Here is a 20,960-nt window from a genome sequence, read left to right on the forward strand (position 1 = left end):
TCGTGTATCGAATAAAAATCTAAAGTTCAATGTGTTTCCATCACAGTTTCACCTCTATCGATAGTTTTGTCACCAAAACGATTGCATTAAATAGCAAATGTGCCTAGTCTGGTTTTCGCACATGAGTTCTAGCCAACAGCTCACAGACACAGGTGTGCGAGTATGTTGTGCGAGTTGACTAATCTACATGATAAGGATAAGAGCGAGGATATTTTTATTTGTCAAACGGCAGTCAAGCATCGATCGTCATGAGACCCTCAGTATTTATTGGAAAGCAGCATCAAGCTGATCACCGTGGACTTTCTTTTGTTATTTTGTTTTAATTATTTTTTTAAACTTTTACCCCTTTTTCTCCCTAATTTCATGGTATCCAATTGGTAGTTACAGTCTTGTCTCATCGCTGCAACTCCCGTAAGGACTCGGGAGAGGCGGAGGTCGAGAGCGGGCATTGTGCTTCTTGACACAATGCCCGCTTAACCCGGAAGCCAGCCGCACCAATGTGTCGGAGGAAACACCGTGCACCTGGCACTTTCACACCCTGTGAAGTTCATCATAACTTCTCTCATCGGCACCCTAATAAACTGCATGGTTTCCCGAGTCGTAGTGGGAGGACCACGCACCATATTTGTATTTGAATTGATATTTTAGTAGGGATCCCCATTAGCTGCTATCTTCTTCCTGGGGTCCAAACACATTGAGACACTTATATTACACACAAAACAAAAAAATATAAAACAGCAAACACTGTCACACCACCACATATCCACAACACAAAATGTATGATACCACTATGCAACAATATTACAATGTACATGTGTAGAGTGTGTGTGCTAGTGCCTGTATGTGTATACTTGTGCCTGTACCTGTGTGTGTGTCTTTTTACAGTCCCTGCTGTTCCATAAGTTGTATTTGCAACAGGTAAGGTGTATATGCAAACATCAACTGAATGATTTCAACTGAATGATTTCAAAACCATTTTTAATAGGTTTGAATTCTTCATATTGTCATACATTCAATGTATTTTGTATATCTTTTTTTTTTTTACTTGCATTACTACACTTTCACTTTAAATAATGTTTATACATTTACATTTATTTTTATTTTGGTACAATTATTTTGAACTCAAATTGGCTCGATAAGAGAAGGCGGGGAAAAATGAATTGTTTCCACTTTATACCTCTACAGGGTTGGTGGCTTGAGCTAATGTAGGTTAATGCGATTAGCATGAGGTTGTAAGTGTAACAGTAGAACTTTAGTCCGTCCCCTCGTCCCGACCCGGGCGCGAACCAGGGACCCTCTGCACACATCAACAACAGTCACCCACGAAGCATCGTTACCCATCGCTCCCCAAAAGTAGCGGCCCTTGCAGAGCAAGGGGAACCACTACTTCAAGCTCTCAGAGCAAGTGACGTCACCGATTGAAAGGCTATTAGCGCGCACCACCGCTTAAATTCTTGTTAATCTAACTGCACTGTCCAATTTACAATAGCTATTACAGTGAAATAATGCCATGGTATTATTTGAGGAGAGTGCACAGTTATGAACTTGAAATGTTATTCATAAACCAATTAGGCACATTTGGGCAGTCTTGATACAATTTGTTTAACAGCAATGCAATGGTTCATTGGATCAGTCTAAAACATTGGCCATACACTGCTGCCATTTAGTGGCCAAAATCTACATTGCACCTGGTGTCACGTTCCTGACCTATTTCTGTTAGTTTGTTGTATGTGTTAGTTGGTCAGGACGTGAGTTTGGGTGGGCATTCTATGTTTTCTGTTTCTATGTTGGTTTAAGGGTTGCCTGGTATGGCTCTCAATTAGAGGCAGGTGTTTGGCGTTTCCTCTAATTGAGAGTTATATTTAGGTAGGTTGTTTCACAGTGTTCGTTGTGGGTGGTTGTCTCCTGTGTCAGTGTTTGTCGCACCATACGGGACTGTTCGGTTTGTTTGTACATCGTTCTTTTTGTGTAGTCTATTTTCCCTGTTCGTGCGTTCTTCGTGTTATATGTAAGTTCGTATAGTTCAGGTCTGTCTACGTTTTCGTTTCGTTATTTTGTTATTTATTCAAGTGTTTTCGTTTCGTGTTTTTTCCGTCTTGTTTAATTAAAATATGTCATTTCACAACGCTTCGCCTTGGTTCAATCACTACTCCTCCTCTTCGGTTAAAGAGGAGGAGGTACACCGTTACAGAACCACCCACCATTCCAGAACCGAGCAGCGGGACCACGAACTGTGGTCCACTAAACAGGAATCCTGGACATGGGATGAAGTATTGGAGGGAAAAGGACACTGGGCTCACATTGGGGAATATCGCCGCGCTCGTGAGGAGATGGAAGCAGCGAGAGCCCAGGATCGGTGGTATGAGGAGGCAGCATTGAGACGTGGTTGGAAGCCGGAGAATCAAGCTCAAAACGGGAGATATGAAGGTACGCGGCTAGCAAGGAAGCCCGAGAAGAAACCCCAAAAATTTCTTGGGGGGGGCTAAGAGGTAGTGGGCCAAGGGCAGGTAGGAGACCTGCACCCACTTCCCAGGCTAACCGTGGAGAGCGGGAGTACGGGCAGACGCCGTGTTACGCAGTAGAGCGCACGGTGTCTCCTGTACGTGTGCATAGCCCGGTGCGGGTTATTCCACCTCCCCGCACTGGTAAGGCTAGATTGAGCATTGAGCCAAGTGCCATGAAGCCGGCTCTACATATCTGGCCACCAGTACGTCTCCTTGGGCCGGCTTACATGGCACCAGCCTTACGCATGGTGTCCCCAGTTCGCCTACATAGCCCGGTGCGGGTTATTCCACCTCCCCGCACTGGTCGGGCGACGGGGAGCATTCAACCAGGTAAGGTTGGGCAGGCTCAATGCTCAAGGGAGCCAGTACGCTTGCACGGTCCGGTATTTCCGGCGCTACCTCCCCGCCCCAGCCCAGTACCACCAGTGCCTACACCACGCACCAGGCTTCCAGTGCGTTTTCAGAGCCCTGTTCCTCCTCCACGCACTCTTCCTATGGTGCGTGTCTCCAGCCCAGTGCTTCCAGTTCCGGCACCACGCACTAAGCCACCTGTGCGTCTCCAGAGCCCTGTACACACTGTTCCTTCTCCCAGTACTCGTCCTGATGTGCGTGCCCTCAGCCCGGTGCCACCAGTGCCGGTACCACGCACCAGGCAAATAGTACGCTTTGAGAGTCCAGTGTGCCCTGTCCCTGCTCCCCGCACTCGCCCTGATGTGCGTGCCCTCAGCCCGGTACCTCCAGTTCCGGTACCACGCACCAGGCCTATAGTGCGCATTGAGAGTCCAGTGTGCCTTATTGTTGTTCCCCGCACTAGCCTGAAGGTGCGTGTCCTTAGCCCGGTGCCTCCAGTTCCGGCACCACGCACCAGATCTACAGTGCGTCTCATCCGGCCAGAGCCATCCGTCTCCCCAGTGCCGTCTGAGCCATCCGTCTGCCCAGTGCCGTCTGAGCCATCCGTCTGCCCAGTGCCGTCTGAGCCATCCGTCTGCCCAGTGCCGTCTGAGCCATCCGTCTGCCCAGTGCCGTCTGAGCCATCCGTCTGTCCCGAGCCATTAGAGCCGCCCGTCTGTCCCGAGCCGTCAGAGCCGTTAGTCAGTCAGGAGCCGCTAGAGCCATTCGTCAGTCAGGATCTGCCAGAGCCGCCAACCAGACAGGATCTGCCAGAGCCGCCAACCAGACAGGATCTGCCAGAGCCGCCAACCAGACAGGATCTGCCAGAGCCGCCAACCAGACAGGATCTGCCAGAGCCGCCAACCAGACAGGATCTGCCAGAGCGGCCAACCAGCCATGAGCGTCCAGAGCCGTCAGCCAGCCATGAGCGTCCAGAGCCGTCAGCCAGCCATGAGCGTCCAGAGCCGTCAGCCAGCCATGAGCGTCCAGAGCCGTCAGCCAGCCATGAGCGTCCAGAGCCGTCAGCCAGCCATGAGCGTCCAGATCCGTCAGCCAGCCATGAGCGTCCAGAGCCGTCAGCCAGCCATGAGCGTCCAGAGCCGTCAGCTAGTCATGAGCGTCCAGTGCTGCCATGTATCCAGAACTGCCCCTCAGTCCAGAGCTGTCTCTCTGTCCGGAGCTGCCCTTCAGTCCGGAGTTGCCCCTCTATCCTGAGCTACCTCTCTATCTTGACCTACCTCTCTGTCTTGAGCTATCTCTCTGTATTGACCTACCTTATCCTGGTGCTGCCCCTTATTTTGAAGTTACCTATTAAGTTAAGTAGGTGTAATAGGAGGGTGGTCATTTTAAGGGGGCGTAAGCTGGGATTGACTATGGTGGGGTGGGGACATCGCCCAGAGCCTGAGCCACCACCGTGGTCAGACGCCCACCCAGACCCTCCCCTAGACTTTTGGTGGTGCGTTCGGAGTACGCACCTTGAGGGGGGGGTTATGTCACGTTCCTGACCTGTTTTGTATGTGTTAGTTGGTCAGGACGTGAGTTTGGGTGGGCAGTCTATGTTTTCTGTTTCTATGTTTGTTTAAGGGTTGGTATGGCTCTCAATTAGAGGCAGGTGTTTGGCGTTTCCTCTAATTGAGAGTCATATTAAGGTAGGTTGTTTCACATTGTTTGTTGTGGGTGGTTGTCTCCTGTGTCTGTGTATGTCGTTGCCCCACACGGGACTGTTGTCGGTTTGTTTGTTTGTTTTTTTCGGTTTATGTAGTCTGTTCCTGTTTCATGCGTTCTTCGTTATATGTAAGTTCTTATGTTCAGGTGCGTCTACGTCGTTTGTTGTTTTGTAGTTAATCAAGTATAGTTCGTTTTTTGTCTTCGTTGTTTTGTCGTGTCTAAATAAATATCATGTCTAAGTATCACGCTGCGTCTTGGTTCAATCCATGCTCCTCCTCTTCGGATGAAGAGGAAGAGGAGAACCGTTACACCTGGATTCCTAAATCATATATTGGCCTTTCTTTTGCATTTCAAAGATGATGGTACAAAAAAGCGCATGTTTTTTTCTTTGTATTATCTTTTATAAGATCAAATGTGATATATTCTCCTACATTCATTTCACATTTCCACAAACTTCAAAGTGTTTACTTTCAAATGGTATCAATAATATGCATATATTTGCTTCAGGTCCTGAGCTACAGGCAGCTATATTTGGGTATGTCATTTTAGGCGAAAATTGAAAAAGAAAGGGGAGGATCCTTAAATTAATAGGCCTCTCTCACGGAATTAGCTGTAACGGTAATGTTGTGTATGACAATACCAAGGCAGGACTTCTCGCGTTACGAAAATAACAACAGATGTAGATTCCAGAAGTAAAATTGCCTACAGATGTGGTAAGATACGAGCCACGGTCGACTCCTTTTGCATAACTTTTTTCTTTGTCTTTTTTTTAAAGTCGCATATGTACAGTATATCTCATGGCAACATTTGAGAGAGAGAGATTCCTACCGAAGGAAGAATATATAGTCCAGCTGTGAGCCGCATCCATTCACGACGAACCACTGGTGTTTATGAAGAATAAACACGTTCTACCATCGAGGGGCAGTCTGTGAGCCTTCTTCGTTATAACGGTAAGAATTTTACGCATAACACATTTGTTTCTGTTCACGTTTCTTGTTTTTCAATAGATTTACTTCATCACTGTGTGATATTGCATTTTTTTGATGGTTTTGCAAGAACAAGTTATGAGCTGTGTGACTTTTTTATTTTACTGTATTTGATGCGCAATTTTCGCTCATAACTCCAGGTCTACTTGCATAACTTTATAGAATCGTTTCTTTTACTAACACATTGGACATTTTGACGACACACATCCTCCGTTGAAAATAAATTACATGATCGTCGGTGATGGTATGTCATTTTCCCTTGGTATGCAGTGTGCGCAACTTCTCCTTTGTGCGCAGACAGTTCTTGATATCCAAGTCTGTTTTATGGTAAGTTGAGACAACAGACAAGAGTAAACTTATTGATTCTATCCTTTATATTACACACACTTATACATTTGCCTTCAAATTATCTTGGGTAAAAAGTGAAGTAAGTGTTTGGAAATCACAGTCTCATATCCAGTGGCTCTTCTAACAGTGACCCACACCAACATCTGTCCTTCAGAGTGCACGCACAAGCACACGCACACTGCGCACACACACACCTGCAGTGTGATCTCTGTTCTCTCAGCCAATAAACTGAACACGTGCTGCTTGACCAATAGAGTTTAGGAATATAAACAGTCTGTAGGCAAGGGATTACCTAGGGCAATGTGTACCGTGTGCATGTTCACGCATGTGAGCAGGTTGTTATACTGAAAATACAGCTATTCTGTATTCATGCTGTACATGCGTTCATGCTGTACAGTCGTACATCAGAAGACTAGGGCATCAGTAAGCCCATATAGACAATAGTCACAGATTTGGATCAGCTCACCTCCCCCAATCCCACCTAACATTACTGCCATTAGATCAGTGTCTATTGGTAACTTCAAGTCTTTGGTGTCTACAATATCCTGCCAGCTTCACAGCACCTGAGCTACAGTATGTCTCGCCACAGACTGCATCACTTCCTGCTTTGTCAGTGCCTGTTGTCTTCTCCCTCACCCACAACAGAGACGAGCTGAGTTTCTTACTGTTAATGTGTTAGTTAGTGTGTGTGTGTGTGTTGTGTTATTCTGGTGTGAGTGCCGTGCATTTGTTTGCATGCTTGCATTCTTTTTTAGTAATCAACATTCTTAACATGCACACTTTTCTGAAATTATTGAATGTTTGTGTGTGTCTCCCTCCAGGGTGTGTGTGTCTGGTTCACTGTCAGAGGGGAAAGATCAGAGGTCACAGTAGGTCGGGGGCTAGAGGTTAGGGATCATGTCTGCCGTGGCGTTCCAGGACCTTCCTCTCAACATCTACATGGTCATCTTCGGGACCGGAGTCTTCGTCTTTGTCCTCAGCCTCATCTTCTGCTGCTACTTCATCAGGTAAACATATCCCTCCATCTATTTATCTGTCTGTCTGTCTGTCTGTCTGCTAGTGTTGCAGGGTATACCAAAACTTCCATACCTTTTTTATACTAAAATGTGAAAAACGGTTGGGTACTAGAATTGTGGTTACTCTCAGTAATTGTGCCAAATGTGTCTCACGGATCAAGTCTGTCTATGAGTCAGCCGATGTCCCCCACGGAGCACACTGTGTCTACTCTACAAAATTATTGATAGTCTGCACTGGGAGTCTGAGCTGCATAATTTTTAGCTCCCCACTCGTGCTGAACAGAAGTTAACACACTTGAATAATGTGACATGGCATGTAAAAATGTAGAAACTGTTAATTACTGTTCGCAAAACAATTTCCATATGGGCTAGAATAACTTTACAATGCAAGAAGACACCGGTAACTGTAGCGGCTCTCATTGGTGGTCAAAAAAGTAGACCAAGGCGCAGTTTGGAAAGTGTTCATGATTTTAATTTAAAAAACACTCAAACAAAATAACAAAATCGAAAACGCACAATTCTGTCGGGCAACAGTAACTAAACAGAAAACAAGATCCCACAACCTAATGGTGGGAAAAGGGCTGCCTAAGTATGATCCCCAATCAGAGACATCAATAGACAGCTGCCTCTGATTGGGAATCAGAAAACATAGAATTTCACCCCCGAGTCACACCCTGACCTAACCAAACATAGAGAATAATAAGGATGTCTAAGGTCAGGGCGTGACAATAACTTCCAGCTTTGTAGGCTAACTTTCCTTGCAGTCCGTGAAATCCAGGATCCTTTGGACGTCACCTACCCCATTGAAGTTTAAATTAAAAAGGGCTAAGTTTAGGGTAAGCGTTAAGGTTAGGGTTTAGGGCAGGGACGTCCCAAGGAACCAGGATTGCACTGACCCTTTCCTTGCAAGCTTACAGCTGAAACTAACATCAGTTCACTACCCTAGTACTTTTTGGTGATAATATGCAAACCATACCGCAAAATATGTTGATTTCAAAGCTGATTGCCACCAAAAACTTTATTCATTCACTTAATCGGTCTCCTTCACATCTCTCCCTCAGCGAACTGAGGCTGAGGGCTCTGGCAGGCCGCATCTTGGCTCATGAATGAGTCATTACTGGTTAAAGAGACAGCGCACACTTTTATAAAAGAACCCACTTCTATGCAAATGTTGTTGATCAGTGCAATTAAATAAATGCCACACGGAAATCAATCCCATGAAATCCGTTAAAATAAGCACAATAACTCAATGCATGCGCATACACATTTATGGTAAATAACGCAAGTGACTTCAATGGCTAATTTCTCTGAACAGGGGGAAAAAACAACACCAGATTCACATGGAATGCGTTACAGTACAAAGGATGAAGAAGCAATACTCCAAGCAGCAGCTGCATATACTTGTCAGATATAGAGAACTGATACTGTATACTGGTTGTTGGTGTGGGATAGGCGTTGGGTGTGGGTGGCTTTTGATACTTTTATTGGATTCCTCATGTCTTACTCATTGTTAGGAGGAATGATGGTCCAAATCGAATGTTAGGTACTGTATTTATGGACCACTATATTTTATTAATTTTATTTAACTAGGCAAGTCAGTTAGGAACAAATTCTTATTTGCAATGATGGCCTAGCAAAAGGCCTCCTGCGGGGACAGGGACCTGGGATTAAATATAAATAAATAAATACAGTCGTGGCCAAAAGTTTTGAGAATGACACAAATATTAATTTCCACAAAGTTTGCTTCTTCAGTGTCTTTAGATATTTTTGTCAGATGTTACTATGGAATACTGAAGTATAATTACAAGCATTTCATAAGTGTCAAAGGCTTCTATTGACAATTACATGAAGTTGATGCAAAGAGTCAATATTTGGCATGCTGTCAATTAACTTCTGGGCCACATCCTGACTGATGACAGCCCATTCTTGCATAATCAATGCTTGGAGTTTGTCAGAATATGTGGGTTTTTGTTTGTCCACCCGCCTCTTGAGGATTGACCACAAGTTCTCAATGGGATTAAGGTCTGGGGAGTTTCTTGGCCATGGTTTGTTCCCCGAGCCACTTAGTTATCACTTTTGCCTTATGGCAAGGTGCTCCATCATGCTGGAAAAGGCATTGTTCGTCACCAAACTGTTCCTGGATGGTTGGGAGAAGTTGCTCTCGGGGGATGTGTTGGTACCATTCTTTATTCATGGCTGTGTTCTTAGGCAAAATTGTGAGTGAGCCCACTCCCTTGGCTGAGAAGCAACCCCACACATGAATGGTCTCAGGATGCTTTGATGGTAGCGCTCACCTTGTCTTCTTCGGACAAGCTTTTTTCCGGATGCCCCAAACAATCGGAAAAAGGGATTCATCAGAGAAAATGACTTTACCCCAGTCCTCAGCAGTCCAATCCTTGTACTTTTTGCAGAATATCAGTCTGTCCCTGATGTTTATCCTGGAGAGAAGTGGCTTCTTTGCTTCCCTTCTTGACACCAGGCCATCCTCCAAAAGTCTTCACCGCACTGTGCGTGCTGATACACTCACCTGCCTGCTGCCATTCCTGAGAAAGCTCTGTACTGGTGGTGCCCCGATCCCGCAGCTGAATCAACTTTAGGAGACGGTCCTGGCGCTTGCTGGACTTTCTTGGGCGCCCCGAAGCCTTCTTCACAACAATTGAACCGCTCTCCTTGAAGATCCGATAAATGGTTGATTTAGGTGCAATCTTACTGGCAGCAATGTCCTTGCCTGTGAAGCCCTTTTTGTGCAAAGCAATGATGATGGCACGTGTTTCCTTGCAGGTAACCATGATTGACAGAGGAAGAACAAAGATTCCAAGCACCACCCTCCTTTTGAAGCTTCCAGTCTGTTACTCAAACTCAATCAGCATGACAGAGTGATCTCCAGCCTTGTCCTCGTCAACACTCCACCTGTGTTAATGATTGAATCACTGACATGTTGTCAGCTGGTCCTTTTGTGGCAGGGCTGAAATGCAGTGGAATTTTTTGGGGGGGATTTAGTTCATTTGCATGGCAAAGAGGGACTTTGCAATTAATTGCAATTCATCTGATCACTCTTCATAACATTCTGGAGTATATGCAAATTGCCATCATACAAACTGAGGCAGCAGACTTTGTAAAAATTAATATTTGTGTCATTCTCAAAACTTTTGGCCACGACTGTTCAATATAAATATAGGACAAAACACACATCACAACAAGAGAGACAACACAACACTACATAAAGACAACAACATAGCAAGGCAGCAACACATGACAACACAGCATGGTAGCAACACAACATAACAACAACATGGTAGCAACACAACATGGTAGCAGCACAAAACATGGTACAAACATTATTGGGCACAGACAACAGCACAAAGGGCAAGAAGGTAGAGACAACAATACACCATGCAAAGCAGCCACAACTGTCAGTAAGAGTGTCCATGATTGAGTCTGAATGAAGAGATTGAGATAAAACTGTCCAGTTTGAGTGTTTGTTGCAGCTCGTTCCAGTCACTAGCTGCAGCGAACTGAAAAGAGGAGCGACCCAGGGATGTGTGTACTTTGGGAACCTTTATGTGACTGGAAGAAGGAGGATGAGGGCTGCAGTAGATATCTCAGATAGGGGGTGTTGAGGCCTAAGAGGGTTTTAAAAATAAGCATCAACCAGTGGGTCTTGTGACGGGTATGCAGAGATTACCAGTTTACAGAGGAGTATATAGTGCAGGGATGTGTCCTATAAGGAGCATTGGTGGCCGAATGGTAAAGAACGGTAAAGAACATCTAGCCGCTCGAGAGAACCCTTACCTGCCGATCTATAAATTATGTCTCCGTAATCTAGCATGGGTAGGATGGTCATCTGAATCAGGGTTAGTTTGGCAGCTGGAGTGAAAGAGGAGCGATTACGATAGAGGAAACCAAGTCTAGATTTAACTTGCAGCTTTGATATGTGCTGAGAGAAGGACAGTGTACCATCTAGCCATACTCCCAAGTACTTGTATGAGGTGACTACCTCAAGTTCTAAACCCTCAGAGGTCAGGGTTATAACACCTGTGGGAAGAGGGGTATTCTTCTTACCAAACCACATGACCTTTGTTTTGGAGGTTTTCAGAACAAGGTTAAGATTAGAGAAATCTTGTTGAACACTAAGAAAGCTTTGTTGTAGAGTGTTTAACACAAAATCCAGGGAGGAGCCAGCTGAGTATTAGACTGTATCATCTGCATATAAATGGATGAGAGAGCTTCCTACTGCCTGAGCTATGTTGTTGTAAATTGAGAAGATCGTGGGGCTCTCAATGGCTGAGACAGCTGATTTTCTGACTTTATACACTCGATTCTTTGAGAGAGGTAATTAGCAAACCAGCACGAAGACCCCTCAGAGACACCAATACTCCTTAGCCCGGCCCACAAGAATGGAATGGTCTACCGTATCAAAAGCTTTGGCCAAGTCAATAAAAATAGCAGCACAATATTGCTTATAATCAAGGGCAATGGTGACATCATTGAGGATCTTTAAGGTTGCAGTGACCCATCCTTATCCTGAGTGGAAACTGGTTTGCATACCCGAGAGAATACTATAGACATCAAGAAAGCCAGTTGTTGTTGATTATTGACAACTTTTGATATACGAATCTTATAAATTAAAATTGCCAAATTGGGGTGCAAACAATTAGCTTAATTTATAAGAGATCAAATTATATTTAAACAAAATAATGTTTCAGGAATGATAATCTTATCAGTTTCTTACTACAGAAATGATTTCAGAACAATATGAGACGGTGGGTGTCAAAATACTCTTTCTTGTGCTTTTTGAGGTGGAATTAGGCCTAGGGTACATCTTGATTTTGCCAGTTTATCAATAGAGATTTACCATTCAAATACATTATAATCATTATGTTGTTATGTAGTTAGATTGGTAAAGACAAATTCAAATTGATAACATGATTGTATAATTGGTTAATTAAAGCATGCAGTATGCATTGAAGCATACATACTAACGATAAAAAAATACTGACGTAAAACATTTCAAACATGATGATATTGACCTCAAAAGATGCCCAGTGATTGAAAAGAGCAGTCGCTGAGTTTCTCATTCTGGATCAAGTGCCATTCTGTGACTTTGGCTAATATGGCTACTTTTTTTGCCGTGGTATCATTTTGTAATCAAATCCATCCATCTGACAGGTGTGGCATATCAAGAAACTGATTAAACAGCACAATCATTACACAGGTGCACCTTGTGCTGGGGACAATAATAGACCACTCTAAAATGTGCAGTTTTGTCACACATCACAATGCCACAGATGTCTCAAGTATTGAGGGAGCGTGCAATTGGCATGCTGACTGCAGGAATGTCCCCCAGAGCTGTTGCCAGATAATTTATTGTTCAGTTCTCTACCATAAGCCACTTCCAATGTTGTTTTAGAGAATTTGGCAGTACATCTAATCAGCTTCACAACCTCAGACCACATCAGGCTTCTTCACTGCAGAATTGTCTGAGACCAGCCACCCGGACAGCTGATGAAACTGTGGGCTTGCACAACCAAATAATTTCTGCACAAACTGTCAGAAACCATCTCAGGGAAGCTCATTTGCATGCTCGTCATCCTCACCAGGGTCTTGACCTGACTGCAGTTCGGCGTTGTAACCGACTTCAGTGGGTAAATGCTAACTTTCGATGGCCATTGGCACACTGGAGAAGTGTGCTCTTCGTGGATGAATCTGGGTTTCAACTGTACCAGGCAGATGGCAGACAGTGTGTATGGCGTTGTGTGGGCGAGCGGTTGCTGATGTCAAAGTTGTGAACAGAGTGCCCCATGGTGGTGGTGGGGTTATGGTATGGGCAGGCATAAGCTACGGACAACGAGCACAATTGCATTGTATCGATGACAATTTGAATGCACAGAGATACTGTGACGAGACTCTGAGGCCCATTGTCGTGCCATTCATCTACCGCCAACCCCTCATGTTTCAGCATGATAATGCACGGCCCCATGTCGCAAGGATCTCTACACAATTCCTGGAAGCTGAAAATATCCCAGTTCTTCCATGGCCTGTATACTCATCAGACAGGTCACCCATTGAGCATGTTTGGGATGCTCTGTATCCACATGTACGACAGTGTTCCAGTTCCCACCAATATCCAGCAACTTCGCACAGCCATTGAAGAGGAGTGTGACAACATTCCACAGGCCACAATCAACAGCCTGATCAACTCTATGCAGAGGAGATGTGTCGCGCTGCATGAGGCAAATGGTGGTCCCACCAGATACTGACTGGTTTTCTGATCCATACCACTACCTTTTTTTAAAGGTATCTGTGACCAACAAAATCTGTATTCCCAGTCATGTGAAATCCATAGATTTCCTTATATGAACTGTAACTCAGTAAAATCTTAGAAATTGTTACATGTTGCGTTTATATTTTTGTTCAGTGTAGATTGAAACGTCAGCAATGTGTTTGCATGAGTGTGTGTGTGTGTGACTGTTATTACTGTTACTGTGACTAAGGCTTCTCTAAAAAGCTCTTTAGAATCAGGTCCAGGCTATTGTTGTCATGGGGGACTCCTCACCCGTCCCTCTGTTTCCTCTGTCCTTAAGTATTTCCCAACTCAAACAATCAGCTGCAGATGATTATCAGCCTGGTTTGTCCCTGAGTCTATTTAAGGCCTCAGGCAGCAGCCCCACAGTTGGAAGTAAACGTAGGGTCCTCCTCCTATCCTGAATCTCCCACACATAGGGCCCTATAAAATCCGAGATGCAGAGAACGCGGACGGGATCACGGAATCCAGACATTAAAACGGAATTCAACAATTTTCAAAAATGTATTGAACTTAGTAGGGAATCAACTAAATGTATTGAAAATTAATTAATTTGCCTAAGTTTATCATAAGACTATAAATAGTGATTCGTATTTCCTGCAACTTTCTGAAGAGTCAACGAGAATTGCTCTGGTCTGTGAATGCGCGGTGCGCGTGTCTACCACATTGTGTAGCCTTTAGCAATGATGCTAATGAAAAGTCTTCTGGTCGATAGAAATGTGCCTTTCCCAAAAACCTTCTCAATCAAATGTTAACTACAAAGTAACCTATGCTTACCTGGCAGAATTAAAACATTATTATTTGCATCAATCTAGTGGGTATTTGTTTTGCAAACTCTACCAATACAAAAAAAATTGAAAACAGCCTCTTGCTAGTTGCACACTGCAATTAAAGGGTAACTACACACAAAAATCTAAATTTCTCTATTTATCCCAGACCTCAAAAAGTGGTCTCCTGATGTGGTTTAAGCATTGTTGTAGACTCACAAAACAACTAAATTGGATGGTCTATTTTAAAAAGTGCGATTTTGAGAGCGAAAACCAAAGAAAAACTGGAAAATGGAAACCTGAAATAACTAAATGGAGAAAACAGAATTTGGGGGAAAACAAAATGGAATCAGGCAAAAAATAAAACTGATTTTATAGGGCCATACACACACTTATACAAACACACACAGTAGACAAATGCACATTCACACACACTCACACAAACAAAACACACACACATGCACATTTTAAGACATGAATAGAAGGATGAATGTCTATTGTTTTCATCTGTGTTGTGACAAAGAGGATATAGCACAGTGGTAACTGGAGACTGCTCTGGGTCTGAAGAGTTATTGAGCCTTAATGAAGTGAGATTGTGTTCAGTGTGAACAACATCGCACTGTGTCCAGGGTATGACCCTCTTTGCTCCACAATGTGGTCCTTTCAAAGTGGCAGAGAGGAGAGGAAAGGAGAGACATTATGCCCATTGAAACTGAGTGGGCACAGCGGGCACGAGTCCCTTTACTACATCTGTTTGATGAAAACATGCTACCGTATATGGTCATTTTTACACCGAATCATTATTTGGCGATCAGTGCATTTCAAAAGTAAAAATACAATTTTGACTAGGGCCAATCGTTTCAGCTTATGTACCTCTAGGGTGATTACAGACGGGTTCATTGATGAAACCACTGTCTGTCCCTCTGTCTGCCTGTCTTCTTACTCAATTGTACTTAAAGTCTCTCCTCTCTTTCTGCTCTCCTCCCTCCCAGTAAACTGAGGCACCAGGCTCAGCGAGAGAGGTTTGGATACAAAGCGGTAAGTCGCGTCACAACGCCACAAAAAAAGTCACGTTCCTGAAGTCAGTCATCTATAAGTCAGTATTCAACACACTGCACATATGACACAATTGCTTCATGAGACGTTTGCATACAAACTCAGGGTGCCTTCCAGGTCACCTTTTTTTGCAGTCGTGCTGTCCACATAATCAGAAGCACAATTCCTGGAGAGTTGTTTCAAATCTCAGGAATACGTGACAGAAATATATTGTAAGTGCAATGAAGACCGCCCCACATCAATCCTCACAGTGTCTCCGACCCCCTAGTGTTGAGAGCAAAAACGTTCCAATGATCTTTTTAAACACCCCTTCATCTTGTGAATAGGAAACCTGTTTCATTTCCATGTTTGTCCCACAACTCTAGCGGTAATCACTGATGCTTTTTCACAGGTGGTATTCAAAGGGGATACAAAGAAACTGAATCTACACGGGGTATGTTCGTTATTCCTCTTTCCATTATGCTTCTGTTTAGTGCAGACTCTTTTTACACTCTCCAACCACCTTCTCTCTCTCCCCTGGTTTCGCTCTCCATTGCTCTCCCTCTACTTCTCTCCATCACAGCAGACATGCGCCGTGTGCTTGGAGGACTTCAGAGTGAAAGATGAGCTAGGAGTGTTGCCATGCCAACACGCCTTTCACCGGAGGCAAGTGTCACCTCACACCAAGCAGATGGAATTTATGTGTCAGATGTGTGTGTCTGTGTGTGCGTGTGTATCTGTACGTGCATATGTGTGTGTGTGTGTGTGTGTGTGTGTATATATGCGTGCATATATGTGTCACTGAATTGTTGTTTGCCCCTGCAGTTGCCTGGTGAAGTGGCTGGAGGTGCGCTGTGTGTGTCCCATGTGTAACAAGCCCATCACTGGACCACCTGAACATCACCACAGCCTGGGCACACTACTGGATGAACTGGTGTAGCGCATTGCTATGGCGATACAGTTCGAACGGAGTGGTGTAACATGTTGCTATGACAGCACAGTTGGAATAGACTGGTCTAACAGACTACACGTCGTTAAAGTGAATTTACCGGACCAACTGTTCTGAAGGTCCAGGGAGAAAACCACAACAATGGAGAGAAAAAAGATTCCGATTTCAGACCCTCGTGTATTGATAACGAGACGGGACACAGAGTATTATGGGTACTGTAGTATATCATACTACACCTTATCAAGTGGAGTCTGACTGCCCAAACCTCTACAGTGCTCACTCAACCAGTTTCAGGAATGAGTGCAGGATTCCCAAACCAAACTCTGGGACTAAAATGTCCCTCTCAACCCGCAGTCACTGTCTGGACGAGGGGCTACCTGTTGAGGGAGAACTTCAGGTAACTCATGGGCCACATTGCAGAACGCCCAGATAGAAAAAAAATATGATGTAGAACAGACATGCTTCTCTGAAATGTAGAGTGAGGAATCGTGTCAGCTCTAGTTGTGGCATTTCTATCTGCAACATCCAGTATGTTGCATCCTGGGGATGATGACATACATTTATTATTATTGTGACACGTTTCCTGCCGACTACGCCGTGTGTGTGTGTGTGTGCATGCGTGTCTGTCAGATCTGCATCCTGCTTATATTAAGTGGGTGTGACATACTCCTGTTTTGACCTGTAGGAGGAACCTACGACGACAATGTATTTATTCTGACCAGTATTTCCTATAGATTTGCCAAACAAGCCTATGCAGTTCATTGTATTTAGAATGAAGAGAGATTGGGACGCATTCCTTCATGTATGGTACACTGAAACTGAAACACTGACCCAATAGCTAAGTCGACCTTCCCTACGTGTACACCGCAAAGATTTTTCTATTGGAATGGAAATCGTAAGACAATATCTGCTTTTGTAAATATGAGGAAAAAGTCCAAGGGCAGTGATTTGTTCTATGTCCTACCGTGTTTGTGGTGTGTGAACGAACAGTCCTCTACTGTGTATGTAGAGGCAGGAGGAATAGAAACACAACTCATCTGCCTTAAACCCCCTCTCACCTCTGGGTCTGCTCTGAGATACGACACGGGCCATGACCCAATACTTCAACCATTCCTCTTCCACCCTCCCTTCCGCAAAGTAATCACTGACCTTACTGGATGGGTAGAAGACGTTCCACCATATAGCTTCCATCAACACAGTCAGGTCGGATCTGTGAATATTTAGTAAAAGAGGTTGAAAGGGTGCATTTTGTAAGTATTTTACAGTCCTGTTTCAGTTGCCATGTTTGTGCCCCTGTGAATGTTTCAGGGGTCGGTCACTTCTCAACACCGTCCATCTCTTCATCACAGAGTGTTATTATGGACTGCCCTCATACGAACAGTTACACCACGAAACCTGGAAGGGTCACTAGACCAAAGTCACTAGAGGGCCAGTCGGTCTCTGCTTTTACCGTACTTGACATGACAATTACAAAGGAGTTGGCTGAAGCAGGCACCCAAGCTACTAAGTGGCCAGGCCAGAGCGAACAAGTGACAATATTTCATGAGAACTGACAAACAAATTTGTGTGCCATCTGTTAGGGGTTAACCGTTTACACTCGTACCCGTATACCGGTTGACAAGTGAGTATTTGGACATTATTATTTGGACACTGATAAGTGCCTAAATTGGAACGCAGAGGCTGTACAGTAACTTGCTATGACATCAGAGCTCTGGGTCTCCACTTCACAGCGCTGTATGGGTTTTGATTGACAGCGGTTCTGAACTTGACCCGCTGCGCTCGACAAGAAGTACAAATCCAATTTAAATTGTATTTGTCACGTGCTTCGTAAACGTTTACATTTGAGTCTTTTAGCAGACGCCCTTATCCAGAGCGACTTGGAGTAGTGAGTGCATACATTTTCATACTTTTTTCATACAACAGGTGTAGACTAACAGTGAAATGGTTACTTATGGGTCCCGCTTAATTATGGATTCCAACAAGTTAAGATAAAGATCAAAAATTCATAAAAAAAAAAAAATGAAATAGTGACATGAGGAATAAATACACACTGAATAACGAATAATGAGTCAAAGTAACATGGATTTATTCAGGGTGTACCAGTACCAGGTCGATGTGCAGGGGTACAAGATAATTGAGGTAGCTTTGTACATATACACTGAGTGTACAAAGCATAAGGAATACCTGCTCTTTCCATGACATAGAATGACCAGGTTAATCCAGGTGAAAGCTAAGAGCCCTTCTTGATGTCACTTGTTAAATCCACTTCAATCAGTGTAGATGAAGGGGAGGTGACAGGTTAAAGAAGGATTTTTAAGCATCGAGACAATTGAGACATGGATTGTGAAGAAGGGCCATTCAGAGGGTGAATGGGCAAGATAAATGATTTTGCCTTTGAACAGGGTATGGTAGTAGGCGCCAGGCTCACCGGTTTGAGTGTATCAAGAACTGCAACGCTGCTGGGTCTTTCGCACTCAACAGTTTCTCCTGTGTATCAAGAATGGTCCACCACCCAAAGGACAGCCAGCCGACTTGACACATCTGTATTTATTATGGATCCTCATTAGCCAACGCAGCAGATACTCTTCCTGGGGTCCAGCAAAATTGAACTGTGGGAAGCATTGGAGTCAACATGGGCCAGCATCCCTGTGGAACGCTTTCGGCACCTTGTAGAGTCCATGCCCCGACAAATTGAGGCTATTCTGAGGGCAAAAGGGGGTGCAACTCAATATAAGGAAGGTGTTCCTAATGTATGGAACATTCAGTGTAGGTAGGGGTAAGGTGACTAGGCAACAGGATAGATAAGACACAGTAGCAGCAGCGTATGTGGTGAGTGTAAATGTGTGTGTGGTGTCAGTATTCATGTGTGTGTATTGGCGTGTTGAGTGTGTGAGTAGAGTCCAGTGTGTGTACGTGCATAGTGCAAGAGGGTTAGGAGGAGGATGTTTTCTGCCTCCTGAGGGGGGAAGAGATGCTGATGGGCCCTCTTCACGACTGTGAGGGCCATGCTAATTCCTTAGTGATGTAAACACCGAGGAACTTGAAGCTCTCGATCCGCTCCACGACAGCACCATTGATGTGGATGGGGCTATACTCGCCCCTTTGTTTCCTGTAGTCCACAATCAAGTCCTTTGTCTTGCTGAAGTTGAGGGAGAGGTTGTTGTCCTGGCACCCCTTACCAGATCTCTGACCTCATCCCCATAGGCTTGCAGTCTGTGCTAGCGAAACCGTCCTGTTTGAGTTTTTGTCCTGGTGCTTCCTGTTTGAGTTGCCCCCATCCCTCCCACCGTTTGGCAATTTAGTTCTTTTTTTGTTGTCTGAGTGAGGGAAATGCTGTAAATTATGAGGACTCTATGTAAATACCGCTTTGATGATTATGTGTGTTGTATTACGAAGAACGATTGCCGAGGACCTTGCATCCGAATGCACCCATGATTCTATTCTTTGCGCACCAAAATTACGATCCGCTTCTTTGAATTGCCTTGTGAAAGCCTAACACTGTATGATCATATTTTATAATTTAGCTAGTCATGTTGGCAATAGAACAAGCTGTCAAATTATGCCCCCCTGAACCAGATTTGGATTTATAATGCACCATTTTTTTGAATTGCATAAACAACAGTAACTTCTTTGAGTCTTAAAAGTGAATTTAAATTACTTAAGAATATTCTCGAAAGTGTGCACAGTTCCTATGTTACTGAATGTATCCATCGTATTTTCAGGTTTCATTGTCAACAAATGCGGCGAAAGTACAGTAAATGTAAAATGCACATAAAAACAACAGTGTAATGTTTGGATTCGGGCTTGTGTCAGGTGAACTGTCGTGTCCTCACCTTTAGTCTAATCATTTTCCGATAATCTCCAAACTGTTCCCTTTTAATTGCTACCATGGTTATGCATACGCTTTACATATTTCTTCCGTAAGAAACATTTCAATTTAGCCCTGTTACAATTACAGTAAGCTCTTTACTTCATAACCAGATAGTGAGTTGTACTTTCCTGTGGCTTGCGAAAGTGTCGCAAGAGGATAGGCCTATTGATGCACAGACAGTAGCCTAGTAACGTGTGTATGAGTCATCTGATTCATTCGGGGGGTTTAAGATTAGAACACTGAGCACCAAAAATCAATGAATGTGGAAAATGCGTCAGAAATGGGACCCTATTCCCTATAGTACACAAAGAAATAGAATGCATTTTAGACGCGCCCTCTTTCAGACGCAGTCTTGAGGTCGGCTACAACAGGACAGCAGCTCGAGAGATGTGGGACTGGGGTGGACGTGACTATCTGGTCATGCTGGCGAGGACAGCGCTTTTCAAATGCAATGATTTGAACCATTTGGCCTAAACCTTTACTCTTAAAGAGATTCTCTGGTACTTTTGTATACTTTTAAGCCGGCAGTCGTGAGCGAAAAGTGGTCCCAGAAAATTGCGTACTACGTCACATACCGTATGTGCAGATATGTGCACCATGTCATTGCTCTCTCTCGTGTCTGCTGAGCCGTTGGGCCGGCCCTGCAACCTAACGTTGGGCAGGCCTCTTGCTAGCTGTCGCTCAAATGTGAAGGGCTGAAACTCATTAGCTAGAACTGAAATTGGCCAACGTTTGGAGCAATGTAGAGAAAATGGAGTGGCACAGCGTCAAGGAAACAGTCTTCATTGTGGAAACATCCCATTAGCAACAATCAAAACTCTATTAAAAAAAAACAGTGATATGATCCTCTGAAACGACTGTTATAAGTATTAATGAAGTTGATCAATTGTGAGCAGTAGCCTAGAGGAGCTTCACATCTCACATAACAATGACAGAATATACAGATCAGACAGGACAGGGACAGGCCGCCCTTCAGTGTCTGGTGCAATGGACATGCCGCAGAACGACCATCCCTGTATGTAAAGTGCCTAACATTTGCAAATGCCTGTGTGTTTGTTAACACCTCACCAAATAAGGTTATTAAACAGAAAATTGACAAATCTTTGGTTGTTACCAGTGGCT

At 44.2% G+C, this 20,960-nt stretch overlaps 1 protein-coding gene across 2 annotated transcripts; it reads left to right on the forward strand.

Moving 5' to 3' along the window:
- Positions 1–4,508: 4,508 nt before the first annotated feature.
- Positions 4,509–20,940, forward strand: LOC129863673 (RING finger protein 122-like). 2 transcript variants are annotated; one of them, XM_055935818.1, is made up of 6 exons: positions 4,509–5,512; positions 6,718–6,903; positions 14,976–15,021; positions 15,431–15,472; positions 15,605–15,684; positions 15,844–20,940. In XM_055935818.1, the coding sequence occupies exons 2-6, from the start codon at positions 6,794–6,796 to the stop codon at positions 15,956–15,958; spliced, it is 393 nt and encodes a 130-aa protein (XP_055791793.1). In that variant the 5' UTR covers positions 4,509–5,512; positions 6,718–6,793; the 3' UTR covers positions 15,959–20,940. The 2 variants fall into 2 exon arrangements, with proteins under 2 accessions (XP_055791793.1, XP_055791792.1); XM_055935817.1 differs by having other exon boundaries at positions 4,515–5,512; positions 15,602–15,684.
- The last annotated feature ends 20 nt before the right edge of the window (positions 20,941–20,960 follow it).

Source organism: Salvelinus fontinalis, chromosome 10 (genome assembly GCF_029448725.1).
Source record: "Salvelinus fontinalis isolate EN_2023a chromosome 10, ASM2944872v1, whole genome shotgun sequence".
Classification (NCBI taxonomy): Eukaryota; Metazoa; Chordata; class Actinopteri; order Salmoniformes; family Salmonidae; genus Salvelinus; species Salvelinus fontinalis.

What these genes read in the sequence shown, in the direction of transcription:
- LOC129863673 (XM_055935817.1), top strand. Translation starts at nt 6,794, where the DNA reads ATGTCTGCCGTGGCGTTCCAGGACCTTCCTCTCAACATCTACATGGTC. An exon ending in TTCTGCTGCTACTTCATCAG is followed by an intron (nt 6,904 to 14,975) that starts GTAAACATATCC and finishes CCTCCCTCCCAG; the next exon opens with TAAACTGAGGCACCAGGCTC. An exon ending in AGAAACTGAATCTACACGGG is followed by an intron (nt 15,473 to 15,601) that starts GTATGTTCGTTA and finishes TCTCCATCACAG; the next exon opens with CAGACATGCGCCGTGTGCTT.